This window comes from Schistocerca americana, chromosome 4 (genome assembly GCF_021461395.2).
Source record: "Schistocerca americana isolate TAMUIC-IGC-003095 chromosome 4, iqSchAmer2.1, whole genome shotgun sequence".
Lineage (NCBI taxonomy): Eukaryota > Metazoa > Arthropoda > Insecta > Orthoptera > Acrididae > Schistocerca > Schistocerca americana.
The window spans coordinates 692,667,675-692,687,259 of NC_060122.1; the positions used below are offsets into that span (position 1 = coordinate 692,667,675).

At 43.2% G+C, this 19,585-nt stretch overlaps 1 protein-coding gene across 1 annotated transcript in view; it reads left to right on the forward strand.

Moving 5' to 3' along the window:
• The window catches only part of LOC124612810, an 87,543-nt gene that overhangs the window by 26,341 nt on the left and 41,617 nt on the right, over nt 1-19,585 (forward strand). Inside the window, exons 2-4 of the mRNA XM_047141231.1 lie at nt 5,389-5,460; nt 5,540-5,609; nt 13,693-13,781. Of these exons, the coding sequence (XP_046997187.1) occupies nt 5,392-5,460; nt 5,540-5,609; nt 13,693-13,781 (228 nt within the window). The 5' untranslated portion in view covers nt 5,389-5,391. The remainder of the gene's footprint in view (nt 1-5,388; nt 5,461-5,539; nt 5,610-13,692; nt 13,782-19,585) is intronic.

Here is a 19,585-nt window from a genome sequence, read left to right on the forward strand (position 1 = left end):
GGTATGCCTCTGTGTGGGCTCTAATCTCTCTGATTTTATCCTTATGGTCTCTTCGCGAGATATACCTAGGAGGGAACAATATACTGCTTGACTCCTCGGTGAAGGTATGTTCTCGAAACTTCAACTAAAGCCCGTACCGTGCTACTGAGCGTCTCTCCTGCAAAGTCTTTCACTGGAGTCTATCTACCATCTCCGTAACGCTTTCGCGATTACTAAATGATCCTGTAATGAAGATCCCTTGGATCTTCTCTATCTCTTCTATCAACCCTATCTGGTACGGATCTCACACCGGTGAGCAGTATTCAAGCAGTAGGCGAACAAGTGTACTGTAACCTACTTCCTTTGTTTTTGGACTGCATTTCCTTAGGATTCTTCCAATGAATCTCAGTCTGGCATCTGCTTTACCGACGATTAATTTTATATGGTCATTCCATTTTAAATCCCTCCTAATGCCTACTCCCAGGTAATTTATCGAATTAACTGCTTCCAGTTGCTGACCTGTTATATTGTAGCTAAATGATAAAGGATCTCTCTTTCTGTGTATTCGCAGCACATTACACTTGTCTATATTGAGATTCAATTGCCATTTCCTGCACCATGCGTCAATTCGTTGCAGATCCTCCTGCATTTCAGTACATTTTTTCATTGTTACAACCTCTCCATATACTACTGCATCATCCGCAAAAAGCCTCAATGAACTTCCGATGTTATCCACAAGGTCATTTATACACATTGTGAACAGCAACGGTCCAACGACACTCCCCTGCGGCACACCTGAAATCACTCTTACTTCAGAAGACTTTTTTCCATTGAGAATGACATGCTGTGTTCTGTTATCTAGGAACTCTTCAATCGAATAACACAAACGGTCTGATAGTCCATATTCTCTTACTTTGTTCATTAACGACTGTGGGGAACTGTATGAAACGCCTTGCGGAAGTCAAGAACACGGCATCTACCTGGGAACCCGTGTCTATGGCCCCCTGAGTCTCGTGGACGAACAGCGCAAGCTGGGTTTCACACGATCGTCTTTTTCGAAACCCATTCTGATTCCTACAGAGTAGATTTCTAGTCTAGGGAAAGTATCTTACTACCAGAACTTTGAATTCCGAACTCCTAAAACTGAAAAAGAGTATAAACTGAAAATTGGACTGCCATATGGGTCTTCAAGCAAATATTTTAAACGAAACTGTTATTCTCCTGATCATTATAAAACCAAGAATCGTGACTTAATATTTTAAAGTGCGACCAGCCAGCCATCTGCGTGAGTGAAAAACCCGAAAACCAGATAGTCATGTATATGCTCGGTCACGCGCCTGAATCAGTTATCCATCTTGAAGTAGTAGCATTTTGAGTTAAGAACGTGGACCAACCGTCATTCTCGATATTTTCACAGTCAGGAATAGTACGTTTACACGCCGTCAGAAATCAGTTCCTAAACGACCGTTAGTTTCTCCTGATCGCGAGATATAACAACCTGCGTCTATTCTGATGCTGTTTCGAATGCTCAGAGCAGTGTCCGAAATGCGTTATTACTCGCCATGTAGTTTATCAACTCTGAAATTAACATTTTTGTTGTGCTTTCAAGTACGTAATCTTCGTCAGCAGAGGTCAGATTACTCCCAGTAGTGAACACACCGATACTGCAGCTAGCGCCCCACTCTAGGTATGTTTCTGTTTAGAAAGTTACGTCAGGGGTCTCAGTTTTGCAAATGAATGAATTTATATTAACTGTTACAGAGGAGGTTGCATTATTAGGCTCTCCTCTCTTTTCTGCTTTAGTTCATAATTAAAATAATGATATATAACCTGAAGAGTTGATAAATGAGTGGAATTATTTTATGACGTCAGCGATATGACTTATCCCACAGCAGATTCCAAACGGGAATTTCCCTTGCGCAGAGTCGTTCTGCGCGCTTTTCGTGGCTTGGAAGGTCTACATACGTGAAGAACCTTCTAGAACAACCTTTGTAACCTACGTTTTCCGACTCGCGGGAGACATGCATTCCATTTCCGGCCACGTCTGCTATCGAGGCCCTGGCGTTCCGTAGCTACTAACCCTCTGCTATACGTGACGTTTTTGCGTATGCCCGCATAGTGCCATTGTGTTCTCTACTACGTGAAGACAGAAATGAGTTATACGTCGCTTATACGTCGCTCTGATGTCCCTCATGCAAATGATTCGACGTTTCTCAAAGTCCGAAACACGGCGACGCGCTTCACGTGCGCGTCTTCTGAACATGCGGTATTGCGATTTCCACTTAATAGCCACCATGCATCCATACTATTATTCATCTGTAGGAATGGCTTTTTTCTACTGGAAATACTGAAAATAACATCGCTTAGGGATGAAATTATAATGAAAGTATCCTATTAAGATACTGGAGTTACAGCGCATAAAAATTTAAATATGGAAAGTCAATGCTGTTCTCTTATTACTATGTTTATTAACATGAACCATTCCTTTCGGTATTAAGAATAGCAGTTTTGCTGTGTGTTCATTTGAACTTCTTCCCCATAACTTTCGTAAAGGTTCAAGATAGTTACCAACAGGGGACGTTCTTATGACCGTCACAACTATGCCATTTACAGAGGGCAGGTAGTGTAAAAGTTTTAAATCGTTTTAATAGAGAGATTCGTCCTCGGCATGTATCACCTGTTTAATTTAAAAAAAAAATCTGTGTCAAATTGTCGGTGATTTGCTAACCAGTCGGCTCCTGTCGATTAATGTCTCTTTTTATATAACATAATAGCTCTTTGTTCACTTCTTTATCAACTAAAATTGTTCTCGCATCAAACATGAAGGAAATATGATTTGTATCTATATGATAGATTAAATTCTTTAGGTAAGTTTATATCTGTGATCTTGTTGCTGATAAAACTAACACACTATAAAATACTACTCTACGAGTAGCTTTGCGTTCAGAATAGAAAAATTTCAGTCTATAATATGAAATTTCAAGACAAGCCATTAATCGATCAATCTAGCAAAATGTAGTGTTTATCTATTTATTAACGAGCGAGGTGGCGCAGTGGTTAACACACTGGACCCTCATTCGGGAGGACGACGTTTAAACCCGCGTTCGGGTTTCCCTTCATTTCCCTAAATCACTTCCGGTAAATGCCGGGATGGACGGCCGATTTCCTTCCCCATCCTTCCCTAATCCGATGGGACCGATGACCTCACTGTTTGGTTCCCTCCCCGAAACCAACCAACCTTATTTGTTCGCTCATTTCCGTTCCTGAAACCTACTACTTCCCACAGTGACTTGCTCGAATCACTTAAGCTGCTCCGTTACACTGTTCTGCAGCAAAAGGTCTGTATCATTCCCTGCATTCAACCTGTCCCTGAGTAAGTCACTGCTCTCTTATTTTTTTAAAATTCTGTTGACATATTTAAATAGTGCGACAGTGATTGGTTTTCATATTATCATTATTCACACAGTTCCTGGCTTACTAAGTGCCTGTCTATTCCTTTGCTGTCTCTTCCGTTACTGCGAATGCAACATTTTTCTGCCTATCCATAATCATTGTATTCAGATCTAACCTATCAACCTGACTTACCAACATTGCTAAGTTATCCATAATACTGTGGTTATACTTTAAAATTTGTTTCACTGGGATACATTTCGCGAAAAACAGTGTGTTATATGTCCTTCCAGGAAGTAACGTATTCAGTAACTACTTTGTATGTCATGCGTTTCTCGCTCTAACCAGATTTACACGATGGATTTATTAGAACGTTGTTTATTTGCAGATGTTAAACCACCGTGCACGATTTGATTCCAGTGCTTCGTATGATTTTCTGAAGAATGGTTTCTAAGACAGTACCGATACAGACCACTGGTGGATAAAGAAGCTAAAAGGATAGTTTGGGTATATGTAATACTATAAAAGTGAAATCTACTCCTCTGAAACAAATAAACTTCCGTGCAGGTTTAATTGCTCTTGCTGCATCTAATAAGCGAAATGACGTGTTTGCGTTATCTTCTGTAGCAACTGCAATATGTTCATTGGTTCTTAATTCTCTAGAAAACTCTGAAGGTCACAAACTAAGACTGCTTAAATGCATGTGATTTATTTCAAATTTTCAAATGTGTTTGAAATCTTATGGGACTTAACTGCTAAGCTCATCAAGCTTACACACTACTTAACCTAAATTATCCTAAGAACAAACACACACGCCGATGCCCGAGGGAGGACTCTAACCTCCGCCGGGACCAACCGCACAGTCCATGACTGCAGCGCCTCAGACCGCTCGGCCAATCCCGCGAGGCGTGATTTATTTCATCATTGTTTCAGTGATATGCTTGTTTATATACAAAATTATTTCACGTTTAAGATTTTACAGAAGTGAACTAGATGACACATAGGGCAATAATCATATCATTAAATATTTCTCGAGACTATGAACAGCTGATATTCTCCCCCCCCCCCCCCTTCCTTCTCCTTTCAGAGCCTCCAAGTCCCACACATCACACATAGGTACAAAACACCCTCGCCCCCGCCACCGCTTCCTCGTATCACTTCTATTACGCAACTTCCGGGGATTGTCATTACGTACCCAAAGGTATTACAGAAGAAAAATTTAGAAATCGCAACATAAAGATTCATATATACCAACACATACTAAACATAACCAAAGTACTCTACGTCACACAACATGCATATGTGTATAATTTATAAGTAATTTATGTAATATACCTGCGTGCTGGCTAAATTCAAAAAATTCGTTATGCAGGCTGTCAAGTGACTGAGGTGTTCCGAAGAGTTATTCGCAACGATGAGCGTATGATGTATATTAAACGTAACTTTCATGCAAATAATTCGGAGCTCACAGTTATTTTGTGCTCAGAGTGCGATGTCTCTTGTTTTGAGCGGAACCGCATTAAATGTAAACTGTAAAACAACGGAGCTATTAATTACTTGAAATATTGCCAGCCGAGTTTTCTGACCCAAAGCTTGATGTTTCACGAAATACGTATCGTCAATATTTGTTAATTTCCGAAAACGTCTATATTATTTACCATGATTTACGGAAATACGCACCCACAGAAGTTGTGATGTTGGTCATTGAATTACACACACGCACACACACACACACACACACACACACACACACACACACACACACACACACACGAACAATCGGAGTCGTGTCTGGCAAGGTTATTTATAATAAATGCACCAAAATTGTGGCTTGTCTTGCAGCTGATTAAAAACAGTTTAGCTCCGAAACAAATGGTAGAGTAACTGATGTAAAGTTTCCATTATTATGCAGGCTGCACTACAATGTTAGCGGGACGCTATATTACGAGCATTGTTGTGCGATGTGCGTGGATATTGATCGCATCGTCTGTGAATACTAATTATTCTGCTTGTTTGCAGGACATGTTGCAGACGTTCTGCGGACGTTACTCGCTAAAGACAGGCGCCTTTATGTTTGGGATATTTTTTACGGTAAGTAAGGAAACGTATATTTTATTCATGGTGCTCGCTGGTGAGGCTAGTGTTCATACTAACTGCCTATTCTTTGCAGGTAAATTCGATGGTCCATCTCTTCGTGGGCTTCTTCTTTTTCATCAGTAAAACACGATTCTACAAAGACGGTGAGCTAATGTTATGTCACTCTCATTCAGAACTGTAATAACACAATCAAAGAGCAAAAAGTAACTAATCAGCATTCTTAAACCAATATAATGTTTCTCACGTACCAATTTGTGCAAATCAGAACAGATCACACGTTATCATAAGCATCATTAATGCTCGACAAGCACCTTGCCTTCTAGAGCTTAGGAGTCAAAATTGTATACATGGCAGATGATTCTCAGCTGAGTGTGTGGCTTAGCAAAATGTAATCACTAATTAAGAGGCAGTAAAGAGTGCCTTTGTAGGTGCTGCGTGGAACTGTTCCCGAGAGAACTGTGCCAGCGCTGTGTAGGCTACGTGACAGCGACTTACCGTGCTACGTGCCACTAAACCATACACCAACCTGTCATTTCCGTCTGTGCCAGTAAATCGATTAACTTTACACAGTGCTGTCGAAGAGTGCACGTGAAGAACTTATCATAAAATTCTAAGTGATTACATATATATAACCGTACACCTAGTGCTGATCAATCATGTATGATACCACGTACACCGTACTAGAAGAATTATTTTAAAAAAGGCGGTAATTACTTAGAGGTAGTCACAATAATTTTAACCGATACTCACACTTCTCCAACACAATCGCGGGGAATCGAAACGAGCTGAAGAGGATCCCAGCAGAGGGGTCGAAACGTCGATTATTTTAGAAGGAAATATGACGTGCCTAACAACCCAGAAGATTTTAACTCTAATGACAACGACCACAAAAGCCTACAGACTTACATAATTTATCTTATGTAGGGTGAAATATAAAAGTTACTTTCCGTATGAAGTCCTGCCGTTCAGATCAAAATGCAGTATTTTGTTGCCCTAATGTGCCAATAGTGTTCTTGAGGAAGAAGATTAATCAGCCTCCGCAAGAAAATCTGCTTGCAGGTTGCAAAATGGCTCTGAGCACTATGGGACTTAACATCTGAGGTCATCAGTCCCCTAGAACTTAGAACTACTTAAACCTAACTAACCTAAGGACATCACACACATTCATGCCCGAGGCAGGATTCGAACCTGCGACGGTAGCGGTCGTGTGGTTCCTGACTGAAGCGCCTAGAACCGCTTGGCCACTGTGGCTGGCTGCAGGTTGCACACCGTTAAACTCTCGTGACTGATTAGACGTAAACGTGTATGTTTCAGAATGCCTTTTACAATCTCGTACTGCAAGAAACCTATTGATTGCACTGAAGCATATGCTTCTTTCTTACAACATTATCCTTCGACTTACTGTTGTCGGCCGGAGTGGCCGTGAGGTTCTAGGCGCTACAGTCTGGAACCGAGCGACCGCTACGGTCGCAGGTTCGAATCCTGCCTCGGCCATGGATGTGTGTGATGTCCTTAGGTTAGTTAGGTTTAAGTAGTTCTGAGTTCTAGGTAACTCATGGCCTCAGAAGTTAAGCCGCATAGTGCTCAGAGCCATTTTTGAACTTACTGTTAAACAGTGACACAGTTCAGTAAATCTTCCTGAAATTGCAAAAAAAGTTTATGTGATTTATCAACACCTACTTTAGTTTTCCTTATAGTCTTTACAAAATTTTGACATCAACAGGTCTAAAATCTTTGTAATTTTTTTGTAGCATTAGTGTGAAATTTAGAGTTTATGATGATTATTTAGTGATTCTACAATTTTCGCTAGTGTGACTGTGCTAATAGGCAATGGGCGAGATGCTACAGACCGGGAAAAAACCGTTTTCGGTAGTAAAAAAATAACGATTGAAGCTGAAATGCTGAAAATTAGTCTACGACCTGCATGTGTATCTGATCGTTGGACAAACTTGAAGAAGCCTCACATCAATACAACGAGGCGCACCACGACAGAACGCTGATGCAAAAAAGACTTTCCAGAACTAGCGTCCAAATGAGCCTCGGGAGAGAGGAGAGACCACGAAGGAATTCCTAGAAACTAACCTGCATTGTAACAGGCAGAAAAAGGTCATTATTCACAGTGTTGAGAGTGGCTGTGATGTGGGGTCTGAAAGGGGTTCAGTCAAATGGAGGGTGCCCCAGTGATCAGTGTTGGGGCTACTCATGTTCCTTATGTATACAGGGTGTTACAAAAAGGTACGGCCAAACTTTCAGGAAACATTCCTCACACACAAAGAAAGAAAATATGTTATGTGGCCATGTGTCCGGAAACGCTTACTTTACATGTTAGAGCTCATTTTATTACTTCTTTTCAAATCACATTAATCATGGAATGGAAACACACAGCAACAGAACGTACCAGCGTGACTTCAAACACTTTGTTACAGGAAATGTTCAAAAGTCCTCCGTTAGCGAGAGTACATGCATCCACCCTCCGTCGCATGGAATCCCTGATGCGCTGATGCAGCCCTGGAGAATGCGGATTGTATCACAGCCATCCCCAATACGAGCACGAAGAGTCTCTACATTTGGTACCGGGGTTCCGCAGACAAGAGCTTTCAAATGCCCCCATAAATGGAAGTGAAGGGGGTTGAGGTCAGGAGAGCGTGGAGGCCATGGAATTGGCCCGCCTCTACCAATCCATCGGTCACCGAATCTGTTGTTGAGAAGCGTACGCACACTTCGACTGAAATGTGCAGGACCTCCATCGTGCATGAACCACATGTTGTGTCGTACTTGTAAAGGCACATGTTCTAGCAGCACAGGTAGAGTATCCCGTATGAAATCATGATAACGTGCATCATTGAGCTTAGGTGGAAGAACATGGGGCCCAATCAAGACATCACCAACAATGCCTGCCCAAACGTTCAAAGAAAATCTGTGTTGATGACGTGATTGCACAATTGCTTGCGGATTCTCGTCAGCCAAACATGTTGATTGTGAAAATTTACAATTTGATCACGTTGGAATGAAGCCTCATCCGTAAAGAGAACATTTGCACTGAAATGAGGATTGACACATTGTTGGATGAACCATTCGCAGACGTGTACCCGTGGAGGCCAATCAGCTGCTGATAGTGCCTGCACACCCTGTACATGGTACGGAAACAACTGGTTCTCCCGTAGCACCCTCCATACAGTGACGTGGTCAACGTTACCTTGTAGAGCAGCAACTTCTCTGACGCTGACATTAGGGTTATCTTCAACTGCACGAAGAACTGCCTCGTCCATTCTAGGTGTCCTCGTCGTTCTAGGTCTTCCCCAGTCGCGAGTCATAGGCTGGAATGTTCCGTGCTCCCTAAGACGCCGATCAATTGCTTCGAACGTCTTTCTGTCGGGACACCTTCGTTCTGGAAATCTGTCTCGATGCAAACGTACCGCGCTACGGCTATTGCCCCGTGCTAATCCACACATCAAATAGGCATCTGCCAACTCCGCATTTGTAAACATTGCACTGACTGCAAAACCACGTTCGTGATGAACACTAACCTGTTGATGCTACGTAATGATGTGCTTGATGCTGGTACTGTAGAGCAATGAGTCGCATGTCAACACAAGCATCGAAGTCAACATTACCTTCCTTCAATTGGGCCAACTGGCGGTGAATCGAGGAAGTACAGTACATACTGACGAAACTAAAATGAGCTCTAACATGGAAATTAAGCTTTTCCTGACACGTGCCCACATAACATCTTTTCTTTATTTGTGTGTGAGGAATGTTTCCTGAAATTTTGGCCGTACCTTTTTGTAACACCTTGCATAAATGATGTGCTCTCTAGTATTACAGGTAACTCTAAAGTATCTCTGTTTACTGATGACACGCTTGGTAGTAAAGGATGTTGTGTGCAAAACTGTCTCGGCTTCAAATAGTGCAGTTCATGACATAAGTTCTTGGCTTGTAGAAAATAAACTAACGCTAAATCACAGTAAGACTCAGTTTTTTGGTTTCTAACACACTATTCAACAAAACCTGATGTTTTAATTTTACAAGTGGGCATACGATTAGTGAAACTGAACTGTTAAAATTTCTAGGTGTTCCGATAGATAGAACACTGTCGTAGAAAGCCCACGTCGAGGATCTTGTTCAAAGACTTAATGCTTTCATTTTTGCTATTCGAACAGTATCTGAAGTGAGTAATTGTTCGACACGAAAATTAGTCTACTCTGCTTATTTTCATTCGCTTATGTTGTATGGTAATATATTTTGGGGTAACTCTTACCATTCTAAAAGGATATTTTTGGCTGAGAAACGGGCGGTTCGGACAATAACTGGTGTAAGTTCACGAACCTCTTGTCGACCCCTGTGCACGAGTCTGCGTATTTTTTGACATTGGCCTCTCAATGTATATATTCCCTACTGTCATTTATTGCTAACAATATCAGCTTATTCCGAAGGATAAGCAGCTTTCACTGAGTTAATACTCGGCAGAAATCAAACTAGTATTTGGATCGGATTTCCTTAACTTTTGTGCAGAAAGGTGTGCTGTGTACTGCTGCATCCATTTCAAATAAGCTACCATTAGAATTCAAAAATCTTAGCAGTAATCCACACGCTTTCAAATCGAAACTGAAGAGCTTCCTCATGGGTCACTCCTTCTGTTCTGTCGAGGAATTCCTTGAAAATTAAGCTGATTCTTGTTGTATTGTTGATTGCGTTTATTTAAACTTATGGGTTGGCTTTCTTCGGGTACAAAAACATTTTATTTATATTTGTTATTACTTTTATGTACTGAAACGTTCCATGACCTTGGAGATTTGCTCCTCAATTTGGTCCTACGGAACTTGACGTGTAAATAAATAAATAAATAAATCGCCCTTCCAATCTAGACAACTACCTATGGAAAAATAAGAGTAACGCCGCAGTGACAGCACAGTCCCTATTATTAGTGAGTATGCCAGGGCCTAAGTATGTGGAATAGTGGAGTAGCGTAGTGTAGCGCGAAACGTGACAAATTGCTCTAAATAATGAGAAGTATGAGGTCGCCCACATGAGTATTAAAACAAATCAGCCAAATTTCGGTTAAACTATAAATCATGCAAATATAAACGATGTCAATTCAGTTATACCTAGGGATTACAACTAAGAACAACTTAAATAGGAACTATCCCTTAGATAATGTGGAGAAGGAAAACCAAAGAATGCGTTTTATTGGCACTACGCTTGTCTGTCTTCTTCTGGAAATGACTGCGCAATATGGGATCCTCATCAGATGGGATCGACGGAAGGCATTGAAAAAGTTCAAAGAAAGCTCGTTTTGTATTACCTATAAATAGACGAAAGAGTATCACGGATATGATACGCGATTTGGGATGGCAATCATTAAAATAAAAGATTTCTTTTCACGATATTTCAGGCACCAAATTTTTCGTCCGAATAAAAAAATATTTTGTTGACGTCCACTTATGTAGGGAGAAATGATCACCGTAATAAAACATGATAAGTCAGAGCACGCACGGAAAGATTTAAGTGTTCGTTTTTCCCGCGCGCTGTTCAAGAGTGGACCAGTGGTTCATTGAACCTCTCTGCCAGGCACCTAGGCGTGAATTGCAGAGCAATCACGTAGATGTAGAAGTAGATGTAGTGTAGTGTAGTGTAGCGCACAGCGTATTTTTTTGTCGCGGACTGACACGATTTCCTCTCCTGTGGGAACGTCTCCGTCTCAGATTGACTATTACGTTCTACGCCCTCGGTTATTTGCTGCCTGTATTCGCGTGCGGGTATTGTCCTCCATGGCTCCTCCAGTACCATGGAAGTTATTCCCTCGCGTCTTAACACATGTCCTATCGTCATGCCCATTATTCTAGTCTGCGTTCGCCATATATTTGTTTGCACGCTCTGTATATAGCCTTCTCATTTCTTACCAGTCCACTAAATTTCTAGTAGGTATTCTTCTGTAACACCCCCATCTCAAACGCTTCTGTTCTCTACTGCTCCAGTTTCGCTTCCACACAATGCTGTGGTCTAGCTCGAAATTATGTATCGCAAAATCTGAGATGTAACGGTAAGGCTGTGCACAGTGGTACAGTAGGGCATAGACTGCCTTCTGGATTCTGGATGGACACCTATGTGCATGCCAGAGGGGGAACGGTACAAAAAGACATATTTATGATTTGAAATTACTCTTCTCTCTCTCTCTCTTTCTCTCCAGACTGCTTTTTTCTCCTCCCTATTTTACCTCCGTTCGTAAGACAGCACACGATAAAACCTTCTCAGTATACAAGCTGCATCATTTCGTTAGCTATCTCCGCCATCGTCATCCGGTGATGAAATCACTGACTGCCGGGACTGGCTCGGTGTTCTGCTTATGTAGATGTAACGGGACAGTCTGGACCCGGCCGCTGTGGCCGAGCGGTTCTAGGCGCTTTAGTCCGGAACCGCGCTGCTGCTACGGTCGCAGGTTCGAATTCTGCCTCGCAAATGGCTGTGTATGATGTCCTTAGGTTTGTTAGGTTTAAGTAGTTCTAAGTCTAGGGGACTGATGGCCTTAGAAGTTAAGTCCCGCCGGCGTGAGTGGCCGAGCGGTTCTAAGCGCTTCAGTCTGGAAGCATGAGACCGCTACGATCGCAGGTTCGAATTCTGCCTCGGGCATGGATGTGTGTGATATCCTTAGGTTTAAGTAGTTCTAAGTTCTAGAGGACTGATGACCTCAGATGTTAAGTCCCATAGTTCTGAGAGCCATTTTTTTTGTTAAGTCCCATAATGCTTAAAGCCGTTTTAAGCCACAGTCTGGAACCTTCCAGAGAGGGCCGGAGTGGCGCATGCGCGGAAAGCAAATTGGGCAGCTGCTAGCGGCTCCGTCCCGTTGCGGGACCGAGTGACGTCAAATGGTGGGAGCGGCCGGCGCCACATTTAAAATTGCCGGTACCGCGTCCCTACAAGCGTCAAGCATACGTCTTTGCTTTCGCTCTATGTAGGGAGCCCTTCCCCATGCCCTACTGTGTAACCTATATATCTGTTAACATACAATTAGAAAAAAAAACAAAAACAAAAACGAGAGTTCTGCCTCAAGCAACATCATACTGGGATTCTGTTATCAAAAAAGCGACCGAAATTAGAATAAACTACAACAATTTTATCAGAGAGCAGGGGTACACACTTAGCAGGGTATGGGGCGGGCCTCGGACATTAAGCTTGTAGGGGAGCGGGAGCGGCAGTTCCAAACGTGGCCGATCGCGCCGTGTGATGTCATTCGGTCCCGCACGACGGAGCCTTCAAGAGCTGCCCAACTTACCATCTGCGCATGCGCCATCCGGCCCTCTCTGGAATTACATCTCTCTGGAATTACACCGTGCCAGGCCCAGCCAAAAGAAAAAAAAAAAACAGAAATGCCCCGGTCGTCAGTGGTTTCAACTGTGATGATGATGTCGAAGACAGCTATCAGAAGCTCGAGTGTTTTATTGGAAATGGCGCGGCTTGTATACTGAGAAGATTTTATTGAAGCATGTCACAAGTCTCCAAAGACACAGCACACAATATTGAAATAAACCGATACCGTTTAAATTTTGTGTAAATACAGTAAACTGTAAAACTGTACATATTAAGTTTCATGTGCGACTTAATGGTCTGTTTTACAATGTAGATAACACTAAAACCGTATATAAAATAAGTAATAAATATGATTGTGTCTGTAGTATTGGTTATAAGGTTCAAGGCAAGAAAAAAATGGTTCAAATGGCTCTGAGCACTATGGCACTTAACTGCTGTGGTCGTCAGTCCCCTATAACTTAGAACTACTTAAACCTAACTAACCTAAGGACATCACACACATCCATGCCCGAGGCAGGATTCGAACCTGCGACTGTAGCGTTCGCACGGTTCTTGGCTTGGCTCTGGGCACTATGGGACTTAACATCTGTGGTCATCAGTTCCCTAGAACTTAGAACTACTTAAACCTAACTAACCTAAGGACAGCACACAACACCCAGTCATCACGAGGCAGAGAAAATCCCTGACCCGCCGGGAATCGAACCCGGGAACCCGGGCGTGGGAAGCGAAAACGCTACCGCACAACCACGAGCTGGGGACTCGCGGGGTTCTCAAGTCAAGACTTACAATGTAAAAAATGGCAGCTATGTGAAGTGTTTATTGACCGCTACCTCTTGCTTTCTCTTCAGTGCCTTCAGTAGGTTTTAGTCGATCTTCGTATCACAGGATAATTTCTTCTTAATTGTCTTTGGGATGTTGCAGAAATTCCCTTGGGCCTGGCTGCAGGTAGCCTTGCTGTAGGAACAGCTCAGATGTTTGCCAACGTTGCCCTTGTCGAGGGCGTCATGAAGGTAAGTAATCAATATTAACATTATATTTGACACGTATTGGGCACCTGGGCAATCTTACGACATGGATCAGTTTCCATCTGATGAAACATTCGGAAGGATTTCTTGTAGAATCCTGTAACTTAATAAACTCAGTATTATTATGTATTTAACAAGTTAATCATCTGAAACTTATTCTGTTTAACAGTGCTTAATTAAACCAACAAAGAAAATTCGCCTACCTTTTTGGTAAGTTATCTTGAGGCTATTGGTCTGGCTCCAGATGGGGCACAGTGTGAGGAGAGATTACATTTTCTGTTCAGAGGCTTGGGGAAAGGTATGATATTGATATTATCAGCCTCCAAAACTGTGATGGGATGAACTGTTGGTGATACGAGGCAGTGTAGGTGAGAGAAGGCAACACTTCACTCCATGTGTTCGGGAGCAACTGGTATTGGATTATCAGCCATCGATCAGACTTTAACTGCCATTCTTACCTTATGTACATTTCGTGCTATCCAGTCGTTTCCATTGCACGCCACCAGGCAGCTTCCATCAAGCGCCCCACAGCATAAGAACCTGTACAACAAAATTGAAGGGGTCATAGTTTTTTAACCCCGTCATTTTCTCCCGTTACAATGGGGTAGTTCTACATTTTCGCTCGAAGGTGCCTATAGCCTTCCTCTGTAATGGTACATAAGAACTTCATCCTTAGGTTAAAAAAAAAAAAAAAAAATCGGGCCAGACCTGAGAAACTCAGATGTGAGGGGGTTACTAAGGTCACATTGGCACCAGATTTCACCAAAATTCCGCCCAACGCCACCGTGGATACATCAAACCATGGGAAGGTCGTCACATCTCACACCATCTCTTGAGGCCTCTGAAACGCAATGCCTAGCACTTAAAATTACGCACTTTCCTTATGAATAGTCGAGGAAAAAATTCCAAACATGCCGCTGCTCGACATGGAGGGATCTCATTATGTGTCATTAAGGGGTGAACGAAACTACACCATCCCAAGGGACCTTCATCTTCCAAATATTTTGCAGTCTGAAAAGACAGTTTGCAGCTCTATGTGCAACAGGACGACATTCGTGACAACCTTTGACACTGCTGTCATCTCCGGACGAGTCAGCCCTTCTCTGAGGACATCACAGAGCTGAAACCCCATTAAACGTACTCTTACTCCTTTGGAGTATAGCATGACAACAGTTTCTCCTCTGATGTACGAAGGGTAACGATTAAGGACTGATCAAACCATTCGACGAAATTTAACGTGATCCGAAGCGGAAATGGGTGTTTACAAGGAGGTAGCCAAGATTTAGTCAAAGGTGGAGAGGAGGGTGTGGGGGGAGGAGGAGGTTCGATTTGTTAAAGAGGACCTTAAAAAGGCTCATGACCTTATTTATTCTACAACAGATTTATTTATTTTTTTATTTGAGTTGCGTAATTTGCTTTCTGGAGGTCTACAAAATTAAGCAATAAAAACATTTATAAATATATATTCTCTACACCCAGATGCACAAGTAAGGATTTCTTTATTTGGCAATATGATAACTCCAGTTCATTGCCAAACGAATTAAAACTCTGTTACCTCTTTACTAACGAAGCACAGCCCAGTCTTCTAATACAAGATTCACTATCGCAGAGCAGAAGAATCTCAACGTTTAGCTGAATGACGTACAGTGTTAAAAGAAGGTTCAAACCTCTTGTTGCAATATCTATCGTTCTTCTACTAGAATCTGCATTTAAATTTCCAACTTGTCTGAAACCAATTCAGAATTCCTTCGGCACTTCAAAATTTCAAAATTTATTTCTAAAACAAAACGGAATACATAACTACTATGAGGTACATTTCTGGGATCTTAACACTGATTAACACATTGATCTCAACAAGAATTGCAATATATACGACGTCACAAATGAGCTTGCATTTATACATGACAATATGATTATACAGTTTTTGATGCTAATAAACTCCTCTGTGATGTACTACATACGTTATCGCTGATATGACGTTCATTTACAAATACGTTAGAGTTGTGACGGTTGAATCGCTATTACAAGGATACTATTAAGAATAAGACATTTCACAGTAAAAAGTCTTTCTTGTAGTAAAACTTGAAAACATGATATATCGCCGTTCCACGAGAGAGCCATCTTTATGCACACATATGCAGTACAAAATTATGATCGCTAGCTGCCTTCCAATGTAAATATCGCTGAGCTACGCATATTGTAGAAATCGTACATAAACAACATTAAAATTAAATACTGTTTCCTCGAGAAATAAATAACTAGCCCTCAAATTAATATAAGAACAGTTACAAAAGTAACGAAAAAAATTTTTTTATATAGTTGTTTCTACAACTTAAAAACATTACTATTGGAAGATCGTCATACAACATACGAAAACGCTTCAGTTATCACAAGGTTACAAGATCGTAAACAGCGGAAGAGATGATGGGGAGGGGGGAGCGAGGGCGAGGATGCAGAGCGCAGTCGGTTGGACCAATTCAAGCAGCCTGCTGAAAAAATCTTTTAGAAACAAACGAACTGTAATCGTAGAATTTGTTGTCATCACATACCCCTTCTACTCTCCACATATTCCTCGCCGTCGTTCTGTATCGGAACTGGTTTTCATAATTGAGCACTGCCCGGGTGGCCAGATTGGCCGATATTTTGCCATTTGCGCTACTAATGATAGAATTATGAGCAAATTCCTTAAGGAAATGCAACCATCATCGTTTAGGCGATATTTTTGTTGATCAACGCGATTTTTGGGCGACACAAGCAAAAACTAGCGTATTTTTGTGCACTGATTACAATTAAATTGTATTTGTAGTTATGTTTACCCCACCGCTGCCATGTGAAATCCTGAAACATTTTAACTCAAAGTTCTGCACGTCTCCAAATAACGACTCCAATGCTAACATTAAACTGCTACAGCTAGGTAATTAGGCTATTATAGTAACGCGTTCATGTTTTTAACACCATACCGCTTGTGGACGAATCAAAACTGGTTTTCCTCTTCTTTCTTGTTACAAACGTGCCTGGGTTAGAAACTATCACAACAGCACATAGAACAAAAGCAATACGTTAAAATCGACTGTAAGCAAGAACTAAACTCATTAACAAAACAACAACTGAGCTCAAGTAAAGCCAACGTACCCCTTTTTCCGTCTGTGATTGCAAATCGAAATATCTTTCAGTTTCACTACTCGGCGACTAGGTCGTGTGTAATTTCATTTAGATGAACGGATGGCGAGGGAAGGGGGGGGGGGTGTGTGTTCCGGACCCCTGGATCTCCACCGCTGCTGGCTACGACCTCGGAGTTTATACTTTTTCATCCCTCTTGTTTGGCACCCTCCAGTGGAGTGTGCAAGGGGGGACGATGTTACATTGAGGTGCAGATGAATTAAAACGACAAAGGCTCCCTCTAACACCCCTTATTTCGGCAACACCATCTGTGCCACCAGGCCATCTTTGTTGGGCTCTTTGAAAATGTCACTGTACAAAGACTCCCACTTACCGATGCCTAGCCGATTGCGGGATAGCCTTCACCTGGATGGCACTATGGCGCTACACTAACACCTGCTGGCCGCACCCAAAATGTGCTCAAGGTAAGCTTAACACAGTCCTATTAAAACATCAGGGATCACATGCAGACAGATGTGCAACTCTTGTACCCAGATCAGACCAGTCTCTGTGAACTGTGGGCAGGAGTTCAGTGTTCATGGATCATGCGTGTCCCTCGACTAAACGTTCATCTCAACTTCATGCCACAGACTTCACTCAAGCTTGATTGGAGATGAGGGTTTGTAACTGGCACATTTCATATGACTGTGACGAATACCATTTGATAATATTTGTGTGGCCCTCAGAGCCTTTTCACACAGACACATTCATCATAGTGCTGTGCACAGAAATGGGACTCATCTGCAAAGAAGACTTGATGCCACTCCAATGTCGAATGTTATCCGTTGCAACAGCTCTGCCATTGTGTCAAGGTAACCACAACAATAACCAACTTGCTGACAATCCATGGTGTTCCAGACATCGTCGCACTGTCACACAAGATGACGGCAGATTGGCTGACTTCAAAACAAAGTTCTCTTACAAACTGCATAGAGACTAACTACACGTCTATTGCAGTCCCTGGGGATAGTATCCGTTAACTAACGACACAACTGACAGTCATATGATTTAAGTTCAGAAAACATAGCGACTGACTTCAGACAACTATGTGACACTGTAACTAAAGTATGTGCATGGAGCTACGAAACACGGACTTTGGCGAAATGTACACTCCTGGAAATTGAAATAAGAACACCGTGAATTCATTGTCCCAGGAAGGGGAAACTTTATTGACACATTCCTGGGGTCAGATGCATCACATGATCACACTGACAGAACCACAGGCACATAGACACAGGCAACAGAGCATGCACAATGTCGGCACTAGTACAGTGTATATCCACCTTTCGCAGCAATGCAGGCTGCTATTCTCCCATGGAGACGATCGTAGAGATGCTGGATGTAGTCCTGTGGAACGGCTTGCCATGCCATTTCCACCTGGCGCCTCAGTTGGACCAGCGTTCGTGCTGGACGTGCAGACCGCGTGAGACGACGCTTCATCCAGTCCCAAACATGCTCAATGGGGGACAGATCCGGAGATCTTGCTGGCCAGGGTAGTTGACTTACACCTTCTAGAGCACGTTGGGTGGCACGGGATACATGCGGACGTGGATTGTCCTGTTGGAACAGCAAGTTCCCTTGCCGGTCTAGGAATGGTAGAACGATGGGTTCGATGACGGTTTGGATGTACCGTGCACTATTCAGTGTCCCCTCGACGATCACCAGTGGTGTACGGCCAGTGTAGGAGATCGCTCCCCACACCATGATGCCGGGTGTTGGCCCTGTGTGCCTCGGTCGTATACAGTCCTGATTGTGGCGCTCACCTGCACGGCGCCAAACACGCATACGACCATCATTGGCACCAAGGCAGAAGCGACTCTCATCGCTGAAGACGACACGTCTCCATTCGTCCCTCCATTCACGCCTGTCGCGACACCACTGGAGGCGGGCTGCACGATGTTGGGGCGTGAGCGGAAGACGGCCTAACGGTGTGCGGGACCGTAGCCCAGCTTCATGGAGACGGTTGCGAATGGTCCTCGCCGATACCCCAGGAGCAACAGTGTCCCTAATTTGCTGGGAAGTGGCGGTGCGGTCCCCTACGGCACTGCGTAGGATCCTACGGTCTTGGCGTGCATCCGTGCGTCGCTGCGGTCCGGTCCCAGGTCGACGGGCACGTGCACCTTCCGCCGACCACTGGCGACAACATCGATGTACTGTGGAGACCTCACGCCCCACGTGTTGAGCAATTCGGCGGTACGTCCACCCGGCCTCCCGCATGCCCACTATACGCCCTCGCTCAAAGTCCGTCAACTGCACATACGGTTCACGTCCACGCTGTCGCGGCATGCTACCAGTGTTAAAGTCTGCGATGGAGCTCCGTATGCCACGGCAAACTGGCTGACACTGACGGCGGCGGTGCACAAATGCTGCGCAGCTAGCGCCATTCGACGGCCAACACCGCGGTTCCTGGTGTGTCCGCTGTGCCGTGCGTGTGATCATTGCTTGTACAGCCCTCTCGCAGTGTCCGGAGCAAGTATGGTGGGTCTGACACACCGGTGTCAATGTGTTCTTTTTTCCATTTCCAGGAGTGTATAATGGCTTAGTAAGAGCACACAGCAGGATTCACTTTGACCGTTCTGTATCCATATCGCAGTGCTACGTTTTCACTAAAAGCCCATCATTAAGGTTTT